At 42.6% G+C, this 18,021-nt stretch overlaps 1 protein-coding gene across 1 annotated transcript in view; it reads right to left on the reverse strand.

The window, feature by feature from the left end:
- Nucleotides 1-18,021, reverse strand: part of LOC141273819 (protein ELYS-like) — a 112,316-nt gene that overhangs the window by 44,846 nt on the left and 49,449 nt on the right. Inside the window, exons 16-22 of the mRNA XM_073686199.1 lie at nt 17,416-17,520; nt 14,741-14,834; nt 13,692-13,809; nt 10,091-10,147; nt 9,676-9,822; nt 4,656-4,843; nt 4,375-4,519 (exon numbers count right to left, since the gene is read on the reverse strand). Of these exons, the coding sequence (XP_073542300.1) occupies nt 4,375-4,519; nt 4,656-4,843; nt 9,676-9,822; nt 10,091-10,147; nt 13,692-13,809; nt 14,741-14,834; nt 17,416-17,520 (854 nt within the window). The remainder of the gene's footprint in view (nt 1-4,374; nt 4,520-4,655; nt 4,844-9,675; nt 9,823-10,090; nt 10,148-13,691; nt 13,810-14,740; nt 14,835-17,415; nt 17,521-18,021) is intronic.

Below are 18,021 nucleotides of genomic sequence, written 5' to 3' on the forward strand. Positions count from 1 at the left end.
CATAATGCCCCATACAGGCTGTTCCCCCCTTATAATGCTCCATGCAGGCTGTTACCCCCCACATAATGCCCCATACAGGCCCCTCCCTTTTAATGCTCCATGCAGGCTGTTACCCCCACATAATGCCCCATACAGGCTGCCCCCCCCTTATAATGCTCCATGCAGGCTGTTCCCCCCCACATAATGCCCCATACAGGCCCCCCCCCTTTTAATGCTCCATGCAGGCTGTTACCCCCCACATAATGCCCCATACAGGCTGCCCCCCTCTTTATAATGCCCCATGCAGGCTGTCACCCCTCCTCTTTATACTGCCCCATGCAGGCTGTCACCCCTCCTCTTTATACTGCCCCATGCAGGCTGTCACCCCCCCTCTTTATAATGCCCCATGCAGGCTGTCACCCCTCCTCTTTATAATGCCCCATGCAGGCTGTCACCCCTCCTCTTTATAATGCTCCATGCAGGCTGTCACCCCTCCTCTTTATACTGCCCCATGCAGGCTGTCACCCCTCCTCTTTATACTGCCCCATGCAGGATGTCCCCCCCTCTCTTTATAATGCCCCGTGCAGGCTGTTCCCCACCTTATAATGCCCCATGCAGGCTGGTCCCCACCTTATAATGCCCCATGCAGGCTGTCACCCCTCCTCATTATAATGCCCCAAGCAGGAATCCCCCCCTCTTTATAATGCCCCATGCAGGCTGGTCCCCACCTTATAGTGCCCCATGCAGGCTGTCACCCCTCCTCATTATAATGCCCCAAGCAGGAATCCCCCCCTCTTTATAATGCCCCATGCAGGCTGTTCCCCACCTTATAATGCCCCAAGCAGGATGCCCCCCCTCCCCTCTTTATAATGCCCCATGCCTCCATACACTAAAAAAAAAAAAAAAAATCAAATACTCACCTCCCTTCTCCTCACCTGCTACCTGCTGCCCGCCGCTCGCTGCTCGGCTCCGAACTCCAGCGTTGTCGTTTCTTCCCGCTCAGCGCTCCCTGTGACGGCTCAGGGGAGGGCGCGGTGTAAAGACGTCACCGCGCCCTCTGACCTGAGACGTCACAGGGAGCGCAGAGCAGGAAGACAGCTGATCTGCGGAGGCACGGGGAGAGGTAAGTATCGGGCTGCCGGGGCCCTGAGCAAGCGGCGGAGAAGGGCGGGCGCTGGCACCGCTCTCCTCCGCCCATAGCTCAGCGGGGTGCGCGACCGCCAGTGGGCCCCTCTGCCTGCTCAGAGCCCCGGCATTTGCCCGGGTGCTGACGCCGGCCCTGGTCAGCGGCGCCGCGGACCGGCTGAAAAACCCCAACGGCCCGGTCCTGGTCCGCGGACCGGCGGTTGGGGACCTCTGGGATAGAGCACCATTTGACTACAAAATTGCCTTCAATAGATAGTTAACGCCATGTCGTCTTTGCAGAGCCCCTGATGTGCCTAAACAGTGGAATCCCCCTGACAAGTGACCCAAGTTTGGAAATTACACACCTCAATGAATATTTCTAGAGGTTTGGTGAGCACCTTGAACCCAGAAGTGCTTCACAGAATTTTATAACGCTAACCCGTGAAAATGAAAGAACACATTTTTCCATCAAATATGTTGGTTTTGCCCCAAACTTTTCATTTTCACAGGAGAAGCAGGAGTAATTGGGCAACAAAATTTGTTGTGCAATTTCTCCCGAGTACGTCGATAACCCATATTTAGGGGAAAACTACAGGCAGTGCTCGGAAGTAAAGGAGACATATTTGAATTTTGGTGCGCCATTTTGACTGGAATTTATTGGAGAAACCCCCCACAAGTGACCCCATTTTGGAAACTACACCACTTGAGAAATTCATCTAGGGGTGAAACGAGCATTTTTAACCCTCAGGTGATTCACAGAATTGTATAATATTGGACTGAGTAAATTGAAGAAATTGATTAACAAATTGGATAAATTTTTCGAGTTTGGTGGTGAAGAAACAATTATCACATTTTTAACACTATAATGTTGTTTTAGCCTTAAGTTTTACATTTTTATAAGAATTAATAGGAAAAATTGCGCAACAACCTGTGAGGTCCATTTTTCCCCCAGAGCACCAATACCCAACATGTAGCAGGAACTACATTTCAGGCACAGTGGAAAGCTCAGAAGGGAAGGAGCACCATATTATAGTACAGATTTTACGGTTATGATTTACGGGTGCCATGACCCACTGGAAGAGCCCCTGAGGTGCCAGAACAGCAGAACCTTACCAAAAGTGACCCCCATTTTACAAACTACACTTCAGTGTATTCACCCTACACCACGGGTGTGTCACAGAATTTTATACCATATTTCCATTTTCACACAGGAAAATGGGTAAAAATGGTACCAAAATTTGCCACACAATTTCTTCTGAATGTGGCAATACAGCACTGTTTAGCCATACAGCGAGACTCAGGATGGAAGGAGCATTATTTGTCTCTCTTTGAACAAGTTATAGTAGAATGTGTCACAGAATAGTACCTGATGAAGACACCCGAGCAGTCTCAAAAGATTGCTATTTGTTACCATCTTTTCAGTTAGCAATTAAAAGGTATTAACCACTGAGGACTCTTAAATTTGAATATTTTTCTATCTACTGCCTAACACAGTAAAACAATATTTTTTATCCTGTATTCATACCACAAAAATGTTGTTTTACGAGGGAAAATGGGTAGAAATGGTACCAAAGTTTATCACACAATTTCTGCTGACCAAGCAATACCTCATATGTGGCTGTACAGTACTGCTTACCCACATGGTGAGACTCGGGGGGGAGGAAGCGCTAGGACTCTTGGAGAATAAATTATTGTAGAATAGTTTGTGGACTCCACATACAGAGCCCGACGTACCAGAAGGGCAGAACCTCCCCCTCGAGTAACCCTATTTTGGAAATTACACTCAATTGGGAATTTATTTACAGGTGTAGTGACAATTTTAATGGATGATGCCGAGTTAAAAATGCAAACCTGCCATTGTAGTGCCCATACATTATGCCCAACCTGTGCTTCCGGAAACATGTACCCCTGTAATTTAAGCGGGCCCTCAACGCTACAGAAGTGCCAAATTTGTGAACGCTAAACGTAGTTTAGGCACATTGTGCAGCTTTGACGGAGGGGGGCATTTGGATCTGGGAGTGCAGAATTTGCTGGATTTCTTTTGCGGTGAGCAATTTCACTTTTCCAGAGCCTTTGTGCAACCAGTAAGGTGGAAACCCTCTATATTTCCACTGATAGGTGACAGACCTGAGTGGGGACTTGTTTTTTTGTGAATTAAATCAAAGCTTTTAGTGGGAACATTTTACATAACATTTGGGATCACATCTATACTGCGCTCTACGTTGAGCACTTACATTGGGGTTTCCATCTAAATCTCCGAATGATGTGATTCAGATGAAACCCCTGAGGGATCCATTCTCCTCTATGATGATGCAACAGAGTTCCTCTGTACTCTGTCTGGTCTCTCATCATAGAGAGCAGAATAAATGTGAGCTGAGCCTTACTTAAATCTTTAGGAGGCAAAATGAACAAATCAACAGAATTGGTTTTATTTTTAACGCCTTCACTGTGGGTCAGCATGATTACAGAGACACCAGGTTTATTAGTTTTTTTGTGTTTGGCCACTTTTGCGCCCTAACCCCCCCCCCCCCTTTTTATTAAAAAAAACACAACAGTTTTTGCATCCCCATATTGTGAGAACTATTATGTTTGTATATTTCTGCTGACAGTCATGTGAGGACTATAGCTTTTTTTTTTTTTTTATTTCTCCACTGACGAAGCTGTATGGCGTCTTTTTTGTGAGGGAGAAGATGACGACGTTACCAGCTATTTAAATACGTCTTTTTTATTGCATTTTGTTCCACTTTTTTCAATGGTATGATGGAAAAGCATAGTTTGCCATTTTATGGTGTTCACTGAAGGGGTTAAGTAGTGAGTTTTATAGTTCGGGTTGTTTTGGATGTGGTAATACAAAATGAGTACTTTTTCGTTTCTCTTTACAGACATATATATATTTATTGAATTATTTTTAATTTTTTGTTCTTATTTAAAATATTTTTTCAATTTTTTTTACTTTACTTCATTCCTTTATGGGATTTTACCTTTTATTACTCTGATCACTGGGATAATGCATTACACCTGTCAGTGTTACACAAACAAAAGACTTTTAGGCCATCCTTCTTGCATGGTCTAACAGGCCACTGTAGCTGGCAGACGGAGGTCATTATTCGACCTCAGATTGCCATGACTGCCATCAGGAGCCCGTGTTTGTGTCGCAGGGGTGCTGATTGGGTGGGAGAGGGCTTCTAAAAGCTGCGATAGCGAGAACGAGACAGACAGAGTAAAGAAACTTTCTACAGTCATGGTTATGCTGGCTTTATGGCCTCTTACTTGTTCAGAATCTGTGAAGGCAAGCTTCAGCAAATCTTCCACAAGCCCCATTTCTTGACATGTTTCATACATATGTTTCAGCAGCTCTTCAACATTCAATCGGCTGGAGTGGAGCTTTTGCAGATTCCAGGCCTCAAAAATGTGCCTACAAATTGTGATAGGTCATTAAATATACAGCCAGTGGATACCATAAACCTATCGCTGTGCCCCAATTCATCATGATTCTTTAATTGTCTAAAGACAACTAGAAATTAACATGTGACAAAGGCAACAAAACTTACCTGTTTTCTAAAAATACAGTCATGTGACGTTTGACCTCTGCACTGTTGAATATTGGAGGCTTCATAGCTAGAATATAGCGTAGGGCCAGTCTGTGGTCTCCATCGCACATTAAGGTCTCTATAATCAGATTGTGCTGCCATGGCATTACCTTACTTGTGGCAGGATGGAGCAGACAGTCCACTGAATTCTAGAAGTGGAAAAAAGATCTGTTATTCTTTCTTAAAGGGAACCTATCACCTCCAAAAAACATATTTCTCAGCAAAATGAGTGGTAATAATGCCCCTCTGCAGACTGACTGGCTGCTCTGCAGAGCGTCAACTGCAGGGACAGTGATTCCAGTCACGCTCACTGTGTATTGACTAGCAGCTCCCTGCACCATCCTATGGAAGAGAGCAAAGGAAAAAAAGCTAGAATAAAACTTAACCCTTTCAGGACATGGTGATTTTTTTATTTTTGCAGTCATTTTTTTTACATTTCGCCATCAAAAAATGTATGAGGGCTTATTTTTTGCAGGACAAATTTTAATTTTGAATAGTGCCAATCATTTTACCACACAATATACTGAATAATGGTAAAACAAGCTTCAAGTGGGTTCAAATGGAGAAAAAAAAATGCATCCCAATCCTCCATTATTGGATTTTTTTTTTTTAAGGGTGTTCATTTGGCGGTTGACGGCAGTCCGATTACAGTGATACCAAACATGCAGCAATTTCTCTATATTTAAATAGAGACTTTGAGAACATTTTTCATGTTTAACTGGACACAATGGTTGCAGTGAGGAATAAATATGTTTTTTTTTTCATTTTGGCTCTGTTGCGATGATATTAGCAATGTATTTTGCACCTAACAAGTTAACAATTGTGAAGTGCAAGGGGGTGTTCTTGTTTTCACAGGGGGTTGTGCACTTTTCCTCCAATCATAAGCAGGCAGCAACAAAGCATATAAAGAACACCCCCCACCATAGCTTAGAGCAGGTTTCTCCGTGCGAGATGTACCTCTTCTAGCCTAACCTCCTGCATGAGTGGCAGTGTGCAGGGAGGGGCAGTACAGCGGAGTTTAAAGGGAATCTGCCACCCCCTGGGAGATAGCAGACCTCTACTATGGGCATACAGGGGATAGAAAACGTGCTTTTATAAAAACACATTTCTCTGCAATCAGACCTCTACTATGGGCCATACAGGTAGTATAGAGTTACTTTTCTATACCCTGCATGCCCATATTACAGGTCTCATGTCTCCCAGGGGGTGACAGCTTCCCTTTAAATGTGTCCCATAAACCCCTCTGTCAGCTCTTTTCAAATCACTGATCGCACTGCAGAGCAAGCACGACAGACATAAACGGGATTACATCCTACTCACTGACAAACCTGCTCTACGCTATGGTGGGGGCGTGTTTGCTATGTTGCTGCCGGCTTATGGATTGGTCAGCATCATACAGGTGTAAGAACCATACGTCACCAGTGACATCTCTGTGATAACTCATTAGGGGTAAAATTTAAGAAAAAAAAAGGAAAAACACAAAAAAAAACATTTTATACTGCTCTGCAACCATTATTATATCCAGTTGAACATGGAAAATTTGGTGACAGGTCCTCTAAGTGGTCTTAGAAAGCAAAACATTATTTTTTTGTGTTGCCATTTTCCTAGACTCTTGTGTGCTATCCTGACATTTTTATTGAAACCAATTTTGTGTACGTATAATGCACTGTTTGCTTATTATTAATTACTTTTTTCCAGGTTGGTGAGGTGACCCAAAAAAATGAAATTCTAGCTTTTTTTTTATTTTTATGGAGTTCACTAATGGGTTAATTCGTTACGTATTTTAATGGACTGTACTTTTATGAATGCAGCAACAACAAATGTTTTTGTTCCTTTATTTTTAAACTGAGGAAAAGGGGGCGATTTTAATTTATTCAACTTTTAAAAACTTTTTATTCACATTTTTGTGAAACCTGTGATCATTTATAGTACATACAGTAATGCAGTATATACAGTGGGGAAAAAAGTATTTAGTCACCAATTGTGCAAGTTCTCCCACTTAAAAAGATGAGAGGGGCGTGTAATTGACATCATAGGTAGACCTCAACTATGAGAGACAAAATGAGAAAACAAATCCTGAAAATCACATTCTCTGATTTGGAAAGAATTTTTTTTTCAAATTTTGGTGGAAAATAAGTATTTGGTCAATTACAAACAAGCAAAATTTCTGGCTCTCACAGACCTGTAACTTCTTTACGAGGAGCCTCTATCCTCCACTCATTACCTGTAGTACTGGCACCTGTTTGAACTTGTTATCAGTATAAAAGACACCTGTCCCCAGCCTCAACCAGTCACACTCCAAACTCCACTATGGTGAAGACCAAAGAGCTGGCGAAGGACACCAGAAGCAAAAATTGTAGCCCTGCACCAGGCTGGGAAGACTGAATCTGCAATAGGCAAGCAGTTTGGTGTGAAGAAATCAACAATAATTAGAAAATGTAAGACCTACAAGACCACGGATATTCTCCCTCCATCTGGGGCTCCACACAAGATCTCACCCCGTGGGGTCAAAATGATCTCCAGAATGGTGATCAAAAATCCCAGAACCACACGGGGGGACCTAGTGAATGACCTGCATAGAGCTGGGACCAACGTTACAGAGGCTACCATCAGTAACACACTACGCCACCAGGGACTCAGATCCTGAAGTGCCAGACGTGTCCCCCTGCATAAGCCATTACATGTCCGGGCCCGTCTGAAGTTTGCTAGAGAGCATTTGGATGATCCAGAAGAGTATTGGGAGAATGTCATATGGTCATATGAAACCAAAGTAGAACTGTTTGGTAGAAGCACAACTCAGCGTGTTTGGAGGAGAAAGAATGTGGAGTTGCATCCAAAGAACACCATACCTACTGTGAAGCATGGGGGTGGCAACATCATGCTTTGGGGATGTTTCTCTGTCAAGGGACCAGGGCGACTGTTCCGTGTACATGAAAGAATGAATGGGGCCAAGTATCATGAGATTTTGAGTGCAAACCTCCTTCCATCAGCAAGGGCATTGAAGATGAAACGTGGCTGGGTCTTTCAGCATGACAATGATACTAAGCACACCGCCAGGGCAATGAAGAAGTTTCTTCGTAAGAAGTATTTCAAGGTCTTGGAGTGGCCTAGCCAGTCTCCATATCTAAACCCTATAGAAAACCTTTGGAGGGAGTTGAAAGTCCGTGTTGCCCAGAGACAGCCCCAAAACATCACTGCTCTAGAGGAGATCGGCATGGAGGAATGGGCCAACATACCAGCAACAGTGTGTGCCAACCTTGTGAAGACTTACAGAAAATGTTTGACCTCTGTTAATTGCCAACAAAGGATATATAACAAAGTATTGAGATGAACTTTTGTTATTGACCAAATACTTATTTTCCACCAAAATTTAAAAAAAAATTCTTTCCAAATCAGAGAATGTGATTTTCAGGATTTGTTTTCTCATTTTGTCTCTCATAGTTGAGGTCTACCTATGATGTCAATTACAGGCCTCTCGCATCTTTTTAAGTGGGAGAACTTGCACAATTGGTGGCTGACTAAATACTTTTTTCCCCACTGTAGTTGAGATCGTGGTATTAAGAGGACAATGACAGAATCTTCAGCATACCACCGGCTGTCATAGTAACTAATCGGTCCCCACCAGATTGGCAGCAGTGTTTAAATTGGTAACCATCGCAACGGAAACTTCGCTCCGGCAGCGGCTGTTAGAGACTGATGCCGGCTAGGTCTTACAGCCAGCATTAGCCAAGTGTGGAAGACGCTCAGCTCCTAAGTCCCCTCCACACATGCGGACCCCTTCCTAGGATGTGAATTCATGTCCTAATTCTGGAAAATTAACTTTTTTTCATCCCTTTCTCCAGTAAGCTTTCCAGACATGATTCCATAGCCACTTACCTGCAGATTACCACTATATATGCAGATAAACAGCATATTTTTTTGGAGGTGACAGGTTACCTTAAAGATGTGCAGAAGCCGGCAGCTCAGAGAAATGAGTAATAAAATCCTTAAAAGCAGTTGTCTGGGACTTTGCTAGTGACGGATTTTCGTTACGATAGGTCATCAATATCTGAATGCTGGGGGTGTGACATTTAACTCCCCCCCACCAATCAGATGCTTTAAGTGTCAGCTGTGGAGCTGCACAGCGCCATCAACTGTAAAGTGGCCACAACCTGGTACTACACATTTGCCGCCTGTTCTAATCAATTGGTAGCAGATGTACAGTACACGGAAGAGACTACTGTGCAGTTGTCGGAGCTGTGCAATTCCGCTTCACAACTGAGTACGTCTGGCTGCCACTGCAACTGGAAGAGCTGATAAGTGGGGGTGTGGAGAGTCTCACCCCCAATGATTGGAAACTGGTGACCTATCCTAAAGATTGTGAATCAATATTAAAGTCCCAAACCCTTTAACATACATAATATCAATTATAGACTATATATACATAGACACACACTGTACATTCAATTGCCGCAGCGCCTTGAGCAATGACGATGCTGTAGTTCCCAGCGGGTGACACAGGTTGATGTGGACACAAGACAAGAATCGCAGACGTCTGCTCTGAGAAAATAGTAAAGGCTGCAGTCAATACGCTGCTGATTTGCTGCGGCAGTCATGTGAAACAACAATGTCACCTGCCAGGAATAGCAGCGCCTATCTCGCTTGACTGCCAACCGTTGCAGAAGACTAATATACATTACTTTTCATTTCTAGGGGGAATGGAGTTAAGGGTTTGTCGGTAGTGGACAACCCCTGTAAATTAAATGTGTATCTGAAGTAAAATGGTATGGATTGTGTGGAAGGACAAAACTCTAAATTCCCCGTTTTCTATTAGAGCCAGATCAGCTACATGTCAGCATTTCTGAAGGGGTTTCTTCTTTATAAAGCAAAGTGAAAAGGTATTTTTACTGAACCTGTTGAGTTCAGTAGAATTACCAGGATGATATTATCAGCCCAGATATCTACACAACCTTAAGGGTACTATAATAATTAAAAATAATACCTGATAATCATTGTGATCCAGAAGCCAAAAGCCTTGAATAAGTTTTATTAGACCACAAGGGATCGAAAAAGCTGCGGGAAATGATTCTATGGAAGAATCCGGCTTATCTGAGAAAGAGTACATGACATCCAACAAAAAATAGACCATCTGGTATACAAGTGGTTAAGGTTATTTGCAATACATAGTCTTGTAAATAATTATAAAGATTTTGCACAAAACTATATGTTTTGGTTCAGACAAGAGAACTCTAGCTTAATTTGTGAAAGAAATTGGTGAACTTTTGGCCCACAGTGTTGAACTTTAAGCCAGGCCTTTTCCACTAAACCATACGCCTTTGTCTGGCATAAATCACAAATATGGTGGAAATCATGAGACCTTTTTGTTTTAGGTCATCTGGTAAACGGAAAAAGGATACAATTGTGTGTTTGTTTATTTCATCTGTATCTTCTAGTAGATACACGTCTAGAAGTGCCTGCAACACACAGTGTTACAGATCAGTTAGCAAGAACGAAAAAAGTTAAAAAGGCGTATTCCCATCTCAAAGATCAAGCAGTAGTTATAATAGTAGCAAATACCTCCAATTAAAAATTAAGTATAGTTCTTCAGATTCGCTATGTCGCTTACCTCATGTGCATCCATGGATAATACCACTAGCAACTAACTCACTATATGATTTATCAGAACCATAGATACCCAAGTTCCTGGAATGACAACTGACAAGGTGCAGGGATGGTCTGCTGTAAGAGACAGCAGCCATCGTGATTCAGCGCAGTGACAGGACCTCGCAGCGGCGTACATGAACAGCAGTTTGCGGGAATGCACTACCCAAAGTGCCGTACATATATGGCAGATGTTGTGAAGGGGTAAATAATACCATATCGTATATCATTCTTCTTCCGAGGTAAGTTGTATGACTATCATATTTTCTGTGCATGATTATAGGGGCAGCCATCCGATATGATGCTCCATTTCTAATCGGGGATAAATGTTCCTCTTTGGGAATGAGAGTTCCACGTTGGTGTGGGTCCCAACACCCAGACACCAACCGATTAGCAAGTCATCACCCATACTGCAAATAAGTGATAAAGGGGCTGTCCGGTTAAAACTAGTTGAGAGAGATGCTTTAGGGAGATAAAAAGTAGCATAGGACTATTATGAAGAAATTGAACATTTGTAACTTTCAGCTTTACTTTTTTTTTTTTTAATTTTTCATACTACTATATTGAAAGAATAAGAAAAAAAAATCAAAAAAGATGTTCAACATACCATATAAAGTACTGAAAAATGGGAAGACAACAGCAATGTGACCCAGTATATTCAATGAGAAAGGGATTTTACAGTAAGAAAAATGCAATTTTCACAATTCTATAATTGCGAGTTACAGGACCGTGAGCATCCCAGAGAACGCCCAATGGTTGGGGAAAAACAACAAATAATAAACCGCATACCAGACTGCAGCCTGCAGCACCATATATCACAAGTTGGCAGAAGCCATAGTGTAAATCTTGTAAAATTTTACAAAAAGTGTGGACAGAGGCCAGATAGCAGCCAACCTGACGGCCCAGGAGGCTCCGACCAACCTTGTGGAATCAGCAGTAATCTTGAACAGTGGAGATTTACCCTTGGTCTTGTTAGCTTGCATAATAGTGAAACTGATCAATATGGGAATGGATGTCTTGGAGGTTGACCAGCCTAGTGTGACCCATCAGGGATCACAAAAAGAGAATTGGATCTCTGGAAGATTTCCATAAGAAAGATAGGCCCTAATGGTTCTGACCATATCTAGACAGAGAGAAAACACTCACAGGGAGCAGGAGGATAGGCACAAGGAGGGGAGAACAATGTTATCATTAATGTGGAATGACTTGATCAACTTTTGGAAAACAATGTAGCACAGAGAACAAGAACAGCTTGTCCTGATAGGGAACAAAATAAGAGAGCCCCGCAGGAAAGGGAAGTGTGCTCAGGCACGCTATCAATGGAGGTTATTGCCACAAGAAATGACACCTTTTGTAAAGAAATACGAGACACGCCACAGAAGCATGACATCAACTTGCTGCCACTTTTTAGAGTCCTGAACTTTTATCTGAGGGATACTGAATGAGAGAAGAGCAAGGTAGTGGCTCTAGACACTAGCTACCTGGGCTTCAACAGAGGGAGGTATAGAAAATTTGACAACTAATTACTCTGCGAGGAGAAAATTACCTCAAACCTCCTAGAGGAAGGCACGAGTCAGTCCATACGGCCATTCTTTGGTAAGAGAATCACCAAGTCTTCATGGTTGGAAAAGAGAATGGTTGCCGGACTTGACGGAAGGAAACTACTTTTTGGGAAGGAGAGGACACTACTTACTTGACTTCGAGGGTGGCCCTCATTGCCCAGCAAAGGTCATGCAATGCAGAGGCTAGCTTAGTATTCTGCTCAGACTCAGAATCACTCAGAGGTAACCCCTGGAGAATCAGACTGGGCAGGGGCAGATGCAATCTCATCCGCTGCGGCACTGGCCGAGGAATGCCAGAGGATGTGTGGGAAGAAATCCTATGTCTTGTGAAAGCATCTGTGCATAGGGAAGTATGCGCCTCAATTTCTATGTGAGACAGGGCAGAATTACTCGACTTAGGAAAGAAAACATTGACACGCAAGTTGGGCTAGCAAGCGATCTAGAGAAATCAACTGTGGACTGGGAGAGGGTGGCCAGGTTACTTTGAGCCAAAGTCAAAGACCTGGCACATGCTGCTCAGTTCTTTAGGGGAATCTAAGGGGTTGTGAGTAGGCGAAGCGTTAAGGCAGCCTCACTGACCACATGTTAAACATTTGTCACAGAGCAAACAAACAAAATAGGTGACCAGTGCAACAGGGGGAAAGCTTCCTAAAATAAGTTCTCCCTTGGAAAAGGACATGGCACATAGAAAAAAATTAAATAGGACCAGGACGACGCCTAAAAGTACCAGGGAGAGGTTCAAGAGCCGTAAAATCACAGAACTGCGTCCCAAAATTATGTTGGCAGCAGAAAGGTGGCTGGAGCTGTAGAAAGGAGGTGTAGACGAACATGAAGATCAGATGGAGGCAAAGGAGAAGCCCAGGACTGAAAGCCAGTAAAAAAAAAAAAAGTGGCCCTCCCACAAACAGCGTGAAAAGTGCTCATTGACAACAAAAAGTCAAGCCTCAGATTATCAAGAGCAGGGAGAGCGAGATAAAATAGTTTTATGATATAGCACTACAAATTACATTTTGAAAATTAGGAAATAGGAAATAAAAAGGAGACAATCCCCAAACAAACCCAGGAGGAAGCCCCTAAGGCAGAGGTTTGGAGGAGCAATTCAGTAGGCAACAGGGCGATTTGGGGGAGGGTGGGTTATAATACTCATCCTTCCAATTTTTTTTGGAAGTCCACAGGCTAAACCCTTCAGGAACCTCTACGGATTAGGGGCTCAATAGCACTCCACTGCAGCATCAGCCTTGGTGGATCGATGACCGGCGGAGATGGATGAGGAATAAAAGTTATTTCATGGAGTTGCTGGACAACCTTCTGTTGCTCGCTAAGCATTAGGAACTTTACATCAACTTCAGAGGCAGACATTTGAAATAGTAGCGATATATCCAATAACTTTTGTTAAAGCTACCGGATAAAGTATAAAGGTCTAAAACTGCAATGGAAAAAAGGAGGGAAAAATGTTCCAGCTTCTAACATCCAAGAATTTATTGAAGTAATCGATAAAAAGATGGTATGAAAATGTTTTCAAACGCTTAAAGAGGACCACACACCAGAACCTTTACTGATCATAATGAAGAGTCCACAGCAGAAACAGATCAGATACTTTCCATGCTGTTTTACACTGAACATGCATTTCAAATGAGGTTCAGTTGTAAGTTCCACTTCAGCACCCAATTAGCATTAACACTTTGGAAGAGAAAGAACTTGGCCTGTGATGTATAGTTAAATGGGTTTAAAGTGATTGGAACAGTACTAAACAGTTATGGCATAAACATAAGATTGCCTTATTGGTTTTTCTTACATGCAAGGTAGCAGGTGGATATTTGCCTGAGCCACCGTCTCTCTTCCATAAATGCTCAACTCTTTCTCCAAGCCGAGAAATCAGGTTATCGATCATCAAGGTAGAATTCCATTTACCTCTGTAACATAGGAAACATAAAAAGTGTTACCTTTATACCCCTAAAAGCAATAAAAAAATTTTTTGCGCAATATTATTAATCAGTTTGTATAACTCCTTAAAGGTAAGGGTCATGTTTGGCCTTCAGAACAATTTTTTAATTTTGTAATCTCTGCCTTCCGAAAATGTCTGAGAAGTTTTATTCATCTGTTATCATGGCTATATACATTTACAAATTTAAAATGTTTTCTTATATTTAATTAAATGTTACTTTTTTTCTCCCCCTTAACAGTCTCAGATTTGGATGTTGTCAATAAGTATTCAGCCCAGAGTCATTTATATACTGTCAGACCTGGACACTCCAGCGCTTCTAGAACCTTGTAATTGTGGCTTTCCAGCAGCACAAAGTAACATGTAGGTCGGACAGCAATTAACAGCCTCTGATCTATACAGAAGAACCTAATCCAATCCGGTCCCAATGATGGCATTTACACCAAAAGCTCTCTGCTCCAACTAAAATGTGTGCACTTTCATGCGGCAGAAATGGGGTGATGGAGAAGGATGAATGTGTTACCTAGCATGCAATTTTTGGGGAATAAATCCAATAAAAGGAGCAAGACTCTTTCCTTTAGTTTTTTCAATTTTGTGTCAAGGGAAAAAAAAAAAAAAAAACCACCATCAGCAAAGGGCTTATTCAGACGTCTAAGCACAGACGCTAATGCACAGACTGGCTGCGGGTCTCCAGACCCAAGCGTGACAGCTTCATGTATTTCTATGAGCCGGTCACTCTCGAGTCTGGAGAGCAGTGGCCAGAATGTGCATTGCAGTTCCATCTCAGACAGTTTTTATGGACGTCTGAATGACCTCCAATAGGAATTTCTGACAAACTGACTAGAAAAAGTGGTAGGGAACTGAAGTCCGTATTACAGAAAACAGAGCAACATTTTCACTACCTAGACAAATGCTCCAGCTTTTTCCGACGCTCAGCATAGTAGTGCTGAACCAGTTGATAACTGTAGTATGGCCTGGTCAACTGCACGGCTCCAACTGACAGAATGAACAAGGAAAAAAAAGGGAGAATAAACAAGTATATAGCAAAATGAAAAACAAAAAGTACATTCATTTTGTTTTGGTCAAGGAAATAGTGACAATTGCAGCAAAACATTTATTACTTAAGGGGGTTGTTCGGTCACAACAAATTTGATGACCTATCCAACAAGGCCATTTGCCAATTTAAAAAAAAAAATTCTTGCTCTAGATCAAAAGTGTATAATCTGTGGCCGAGGATACCCTTCCGTGTGCCCTCAACCATGTGCTTGGTCATATGTATTTTATATGTCATGGAGAAGACCAGCGAGGCATAGCACTCAAAGGGAAGGTAATTATGGTGCGCTGTGGGGTCATTTCTGGGGGAGCCGTATTGTGGCAGAATGTGCGAATCCTGATTCCTGTAGCACAGAAAGGAGTAGATCAGATGAAGAAATGTCACATGCGTGAATGGCCCTTATATTCATTGTAGTTGATGGGAGAAGGGAAACACTCGACTGTTTCAGTGTCCTACATACAGTACAGACCAAAAGTTTGGACACACCTTCTCATTTAAAGATTTTTCTGTATTTCCTTCACTATGAAAATTGTACATTCACACTGAAGGCATCAAAACTATGAATTAACACATGTGGAATTATATACTTAACAAAAAAGTGTGAAACAACTGAAAATATGTCTTATATTCTAGGTTCTTCAAAGTAGCCACCTTTTGCTTTGATGACTGCTTTGCACACTCTTGGCATTCTCTTAATGAGCTTCAAGAGGTAGTCACCGGAAATGGTCTTCCAACAATCTTGAAGGAGTTCCCAGAGATGCTTAGCACTTGTTGTCCCTTTTGCCTTCACTCTGCGGTCCAGCTCACCCCAAACCATCTCGATTGGGTTCAGGTCTGGTGACTGTGGAGGCAAGGTCATCTGGCGTAGCACCCCATCACTCTCCCTCTTGGTCAAATAGCCCTTACACAGCCTGGAGGTGTGTTTGGGGCCATTGTCCTGTTGAAAAATAAATGATGGTCCAACTAAACACAAACCGGATGGAATAGCATGCTGCTGCAAGATGCTGTGGTAGCCATGCTGGTTCAGTATGCCTTCAATTTTGAATAAATCCCCAACAGTGTCACCAGCAGAGCACCCCCACACCATCACACCTCCTCCTCTATGCTTCACGGTGGGAACAAGGCATGTAGAGTCCATCTGTTCACCTTTTCTGCGTCGCACAAAGACACGGTGGTTGGAAAATCTCAAATTTGGACTCGTCAGACCAAAGCACAGATTTCCACTGGTCTAATGTCCATTCCTTGTGTTCTTTAGCCCAAACAAGTCTCTTCTGCTTGTTGCCTGTCCTTAGCAGTGGTTTCCTAGCAGCTATTTTACCATGAAGGCCTGCTGCACAAAGTCTCCTCTTAACAGTTGTTGAAGAGATGTGTCTGCTGCTAGAACTCTGTGTGGCATTGACCTGGTCTCTAATCTGAGCTGCTGTTAACCTGCGATTTCTGAGGCTGGTGACTCGGATAAACTTATCCACAGAAGCAGAGGTGACTCTTGGTCTTCCTTTCCTGGGGCGGTCCTCATGTGAGCCAGTTTCTTTGTAGCGCTTGATGGTTTTTGCAACTGCACTTGGGGACACCAAAGTGTTTTTGGGGAAAAACCATTTCCGGTGACTACCTCTTGAAGCTCATCAAGAGAATGCCAAGAGTGTGCAAAGCAGTCATCAAAGCAAAAGGTGGCTACTTTGAAGAACCTAGAATATAAGACATATTTTCAGTAGTTTCACACTTTTTTTTGTTAAGTATATAATTCCACATGTGTTAATTCATAGTTTTGATGCCTTCAGTGTGAATGTACAATTTTCATAGTCATGAAAATACAGAAAAATCTTTAAATGAGAGGGTGTGTCCAAACTTTTGGTCTGTACTGTATACTACAATGTATAGAGCTGAATGCATGGTCTCTTACTTTCTGGTCAGCAAACCAATTAGAATGGTACCTCTATTTTCCTCACAAGTGGGAGCTCTATAAATTGAACCAGCAACTAGTTGTTATTTACGGCACATACTTTCAATATAAAGTAAATGTCTCAGAAGGTAAGTCTTTAGTACTATTGCAGGCCATGGAGTTGGTTCGATCAGACCATGTTGTTCTCGGACCCAAAAAGGCTGTGCATTGGAGATGTTTTCTGCCCTGAACGTTTATGCCGGGGTCCCACTAGCTTATGGCATCAGATGAGAAATGCTAATGAGTGTCGGCTCCTGCTCCGCTGGGAGCGTGAGCCGAGTGTCAGTGCTCTGATTCTCTCGCATGAGGGGATCGCAGCACAGCTGGAGAGGGGACGGAGAAAGTCATTTCTCCATCTCCTGTTGCCGGCGGGAATCGCACTGCACTCGGGTGATATCCAAGTGCAGTGTGATGTTTCACACGCACCCATAGACTTATATGGGCGCGTACAATCCAATTCTCGGGTAGAATAATAAGAAAATGAGAAAATAATCGCAGATGTGAGCTACACCATAGGGTAACATTGGGGTGAGTGCAATCTGATTTTTTATTGGATTGAACAGCAAGTGGGAGCAAGCCCTTACCTGGGTTATCTGGCAGAAGACCACAACGACAAAACCAAAGGACTACAGAGGCATAGTGACTTAAGAGCTTGGTCACTGAAAGCTTATTGGTTAAGTTAACTAATCCTAATGAAGAAAAATAGGAAATGTTTAAGTCAAATAATGTAGGAAATACGTTAAAATATTTTGCTGTATTTGATACACATTACTTATTTGATGATACTGCCTAGGGCAAAAATCCGCTGACAAATGAAAATTGCATTAGACTAGGTAGAAGCCAAGAAGAATAATTGTAAACTTGATTTCCTTAACTTCTGGGTACTAGAAAAACTCAATGAAATGCACCCCATGGTGAGGGAAAGTGTCTATGTAGAAAAAGTTACGTTTTTGTAGGGTTCTTAGTATTTTGTCCTAATCACAAACTAATTCAAATGTTGATACTGATTGAGAAACCTGCTGACATGTAAGAAGTTTGGATCTGAAAGGATGGTGGCAACTCAGCACTTGTAGCACTTCAGCTGTGACTGCCTGGCCTCTAACTCCACTTGCAAATCCAGCAACAGACACTCACTGCTGAGTGGTCACTGCTCTCAAAACCGAACAAATTCCCATTTGTTTCATCAGTCG

This window comes from Phyllobates terribilis, unplaced genomic scaffold (genome assembly GCF_046119375.1).
Source record: "Phyllobates terribilis strain yellow unplaced genomic scaffold, ASM4611937v1 Scaffold_5__5_contigs__length_657084704, whole genome shotgun sequence".
NCBI lineage: Eukaryota > Metazoa > Chordata > Amphibia > Anura > Dendrobatidae > Phyllobates > Phyllobates terribilis.